Raw genomic sequence first — 4022 nt, 5'->3', positions numbered from 1 at the left:
TCTCCACAAAATTTCAACTGCAATTTTTTATATACAATTTATGTACAACAGGGTCTTTGGTCTTAATTGCAGCATTATTCCATCCTGAAAACATAAAAAAGAAACCTATACAACTCTAATTTAAGATATGTCACTCGAATTTACAATCTTGATGATTATAAATCAAACTCTAAATAACTTGCAAGGAACAAAAACTTAGATACTAACTAGTACTTATTTTCATAGTGCATTTATAGTTGATGTGATTTGGACATTAATCATAGGCCTTACTTTACAACTTATCCTTATTCACGTTATCTAACATGTCACTATAACATGTTTTCTAGTTAATGGTGACAGTTGATTCAGATCATCAAGCTCACCGTCTTCTTCCTTTACCTCCCAAGCCAGCTAAGGACTTTCCGGTAACTGAATTCTCTTATCTTCTCCTTTTCCTGCTCGTAGTGACTGGTGGGCTAGCCTTTCCAGCTTCTAGTGGAAAATTTAATATTGCTTTGTGACCCCTCATTCTAAATGCTGCACAATCATAAGCCTTGGCAGCGTCGACATCACTGTCAAAAGTACCTAACCAGATCCGGCTCCCCTTCCTGCTTGGATCTCGGATCTCTGCAGCAAACTTGCCCCATGGCCTTCTCCGGACCCCTCTGTAATGCCTTCTCTGTTCACAAAGTGACACCTTTGGCTCCATTTTTGACCCTGAAATAATGATGGAACTTGGAGATTCCATGTCAAGAACTTCAGGTTTTACCTCATAGCTAAAGATTTCAGGGATTTGGTAATTTGGGTCGGACATGGGAGGGTCATGTTCTAGTTGGGGAATTTGGTTTTCGGGTTTGATGATGGGTTGTAGCTGAGACAGACCAAAATCAAGGCCAGTTATGAAAGCATCTGTGGAGGCAAAGTCTCCGAGAAGGTGCTCTCGAATGAACTCAAGTTTTGTTGATTCTTCCAGCGTGGCCATTTTTGTTAGAGTCCTCAGGAATTTATGAAAGAAGATGAAGTTAGAAGTGGGAGTATTTGAGGATATTTATACAGGCAAGAAAATATTCAAGTTCCCCCCTCCCCCCTTCCTCTTGCGATGGCCCTGGAAATTGACATGCACCCTTCACTTTCTATTGTGGGACTGACCTGAAATTTGTTGTTGTTTTGATTTGTCCACTGTGCTTGGAGAGAGGATCTTTGATATTTCTGCACACGGTTTTCATCCCAAAGTTATGCGCTGGAAATTGGATGATCATATCCTTGATCATTAATAAGGCAAAAATGGGGACCTTTAAGGGGAGTTTCAAGTTGGTACTACGCAAAGTGAAAAAGATTGTCCATGTTTTATCTTGTGTCCTGGTTGGGACCTTCCAACTTGTTCAAGACATCTATAGCTAGCAAGCTGGAGTGTAAAGGAGGCGCGTATGGGTGTTGACATGCAAGAAATTTTGGAGGTAAAACTCTTTGCAACTTGATTACTTGAGGGCTCCGCAGGCAACGAGCTCTTTCAAGGTTTTTGTCATTTTATTTGGCGGCTTCATCATGAATTTAAGTGTAAAATGACCAGTTGCAAAGCAATGTGATAAAATGATTTTTTTTAATTTTTAATTTACATAAAAAATCTAAATATCATATACTTTTTCAATCTCAAGTTGTTCAGATGGCATTAACTTTCATGGAATTTAAAAAAAAAAAAAGACTTTAATATATTTAATATTAAAATTAAATTTTTTTATAAAATTAAAGTTTCAAAACTTTTAATGTCAAAAAGTTTTAAAAAGCATTAAAATGTAATTTTAAAATATAAAAAAAATTTAGATATTAAAAAAAAATAATTTTAAGATATTTCAAAACAAATAAACAAAAAAAAATGGAACAGATAAAATAATATTTTTTTAACTCAAAGAGTCTTCAATGATAGCAAAAGACAAATTCATTAAATAAATAAAAGAACAAATACAATTTTAATTTTAATTCAACAACAAATTTAGGCTTAGGCAGTCCTTTTGAATGCTTGACTCTACTTTATGTACACTAACAGTTGAACACGCTTCTTTATTATATTACTTTTTTTCTTTTCCATGGTTTTCTATTTGATAACAGTTAACTTTCCCTTTTCGTTCTCGATCTTGGATAATTCAACAAGCCACCTCAGCAAACTTTTCCTGATTTAGTAAACGGCAGCCGTAAAACCCGTCAAAAGCCTTACATAACCGCAAGCCTAGAATACCCAAATGAAGGATGGGGAGATAACGGAGATAACGGAGGGATACTGAATATTCCCTTCATGTCTTCGCTGTCCCAAAACCCCGTCCAATTTGACGGCGTTAAACAAACGCCCGGCGTTACACTTTCCGTCACCGTCAACATCTCTTTGGCCTCCGCTGTCACCACCACCTTTTCCTCCGTTACCTTCTCTCTTTTCACTACTTTACTCTCCAGGCTCTCTTCTTCTTCTTTTTCCTCTTCCTCTCTTCTCCTTTTCCTTGAAAATGAATCCTCAGTTAATTCAGACTCTGCGGAATTTGATTTGCCAGCTTCAAGAGGGAAATTCAATATGGCTTTGCTTCCACGTAGCTTAAAGGCAGCTCTATCATAAGCTTTTGCAGCTTCTATGGCGGTGTCAAAGGTTCCAAGCCAAATCCTTGCGCCTTTCCTGTTAGGGTCTCTGATTTCAGCTGCGAACTTCCCCCATGGTCGTCTCCTGACACCCCTGTAGTGTCTTTTCTCGTTAGAATCTGGTGGTTCAACTGTAGCTGGCTTTGAGCTTATGTTAACTTTTGCTGGTGGGATTGTCACGTTTATAGAAGGACGGCGTTGGCTTAGAGTAGATTGTTTTAGCTGGTGTGGGCTACCGACTTGAGTTGGGTTGAGCTGAGGTAACTTGGCTACTTGGGAGGTTTGAGCGGTGGCGACCCTGGAAGTACAGTGATCGAGATCGGAAAGAAAGGTTTCCATGGAAGCAAAGTCAGTCAGGGGGTAATTCCTGATGAGCTCCAAGGCTGATGTTTCTTCAGGATATCCCATTTGGGAGAGGTGGTTAATGATTTCCAGAGAGAAATTGAAGTGAAAATTGGAAGCTTGGAGCCTTGAGGAAACTTATTTGAGTGGAAAGGAGAGAGTGTGGTGGTTATTATATAAAGGGGAAGAAAAAATAGTTCGTAAAAAGAAGAGGGGTGAGATTTCACAGGACCTTCCAGGATAGACACCGGAAGTGTCCTGGGTCCAAAATGGAGCTTTAGAGAATTCAGAATTGTATTCTATGTGGAATTTAATATTCATGGAGGGTCCACATGATATTCACGGACTCCTTTTCCAGGGTGCTTCTGCGGGAACCCCGTAATTATAGAAGCAATAAAGATTTCATACGTTAGATTCTGGGCTATGATTGCAATATTTAACAAATCATTAAGAATCCACACCATAATCCATAGTAATCATGTCTTGCTGGGGATGTTTTAGCTTGAGAGCTTAGCTTGACTAGAAACGTGCAACTGCAAAAGACTGTGGTTAGTGTTTTGTGTGACGGGTAGAGACTCAAATTTTAAGCTCTCATGATTTTAAGATTTAAGAATAGACTCTTTCACATCTGATACAAAAAAGTAAGTACGAACACTCAAGATTACGGAATTTGATCATTCAAAACACTACAGAATTAAAGGGCATAACAAGTGTTTAAAGAAAAGCTTATCGCGAGTCTAGAGTCAAATTCCAAGATACGAGAATAGACTTTTTTATGTTCTAGATTAGCCTAATACAAAAAACAGTACACGTACACGGACATCAACGTTCTGGATGACTAAGCTCCACAATCTTAAATGTTCATGCACTATTTTTTTTGTTAAGTTAATATGGGACGTGAAAAAATCTGTTCTGGTATTCTAAAACCGTGCGAGTCTAAAGCATGAATCTCCACCTGTGACATTTGCACGTGGCGGGGACTTTCAGGATTTACATTTTGAAACTGTTGGACAGCGTATTTTACTGAGAAAATGCCCTGGACAACTTTTTGACTGTGATCACCATTCAACAAATTAAAG

General features: G+C 38.3%; 1 protein-coding gene and 1 pseudogene across 1 annotated transcript; both read right to left on the bottom strand.

Annotated features, from left to right (window-relative positions):
• Positions 1 to 1680, bottom strand: LOC111318112 (ethylene-responsive transcription factor ERF107 pseudogene; annotated as a pseudogene).
• Positions 1681 to 1897: 217 nt separating this feature from the next.
• On the bottom strand, positions 1898 to 3582 carry LOC111318106 (ethylene-responsive transcription factor ERF105-like). Its single transcript, XM_022920761.2, has one exon. The coding sequence runs from the start codon at positions 3007 to 3009 to the stop codon at positions 2188 to 2190; it is 822 nt and encodes a 273-aa protein (XP_022776496.1). The 5' UTR covers positions 3010 to 3582; the 3' UTR covers positions 1898 to 2187.
• Positions 3583 to 4022: the final 440 nt, after the last annotated feature.

This window comes from Durio zibethinus, chromosome 9, assembly GCF_047325235.1.
Source record: "Durio zibethinus cultivar Kanyao isolate XHJ-2024 chromosome 9, ASM4732523v1, whole genome shotgun sequence".
Classification (NCBI taxonomy): domain Eukaryota; kingdom Viridiplantae; phylum Streptophyta; class Magnoliopsida; order Malvales; family Malvaceae; genus Durio; species Durio zibethinus.
This window is presented reverse-complemented; position numbering and strand designations above follow the sequence as displayed.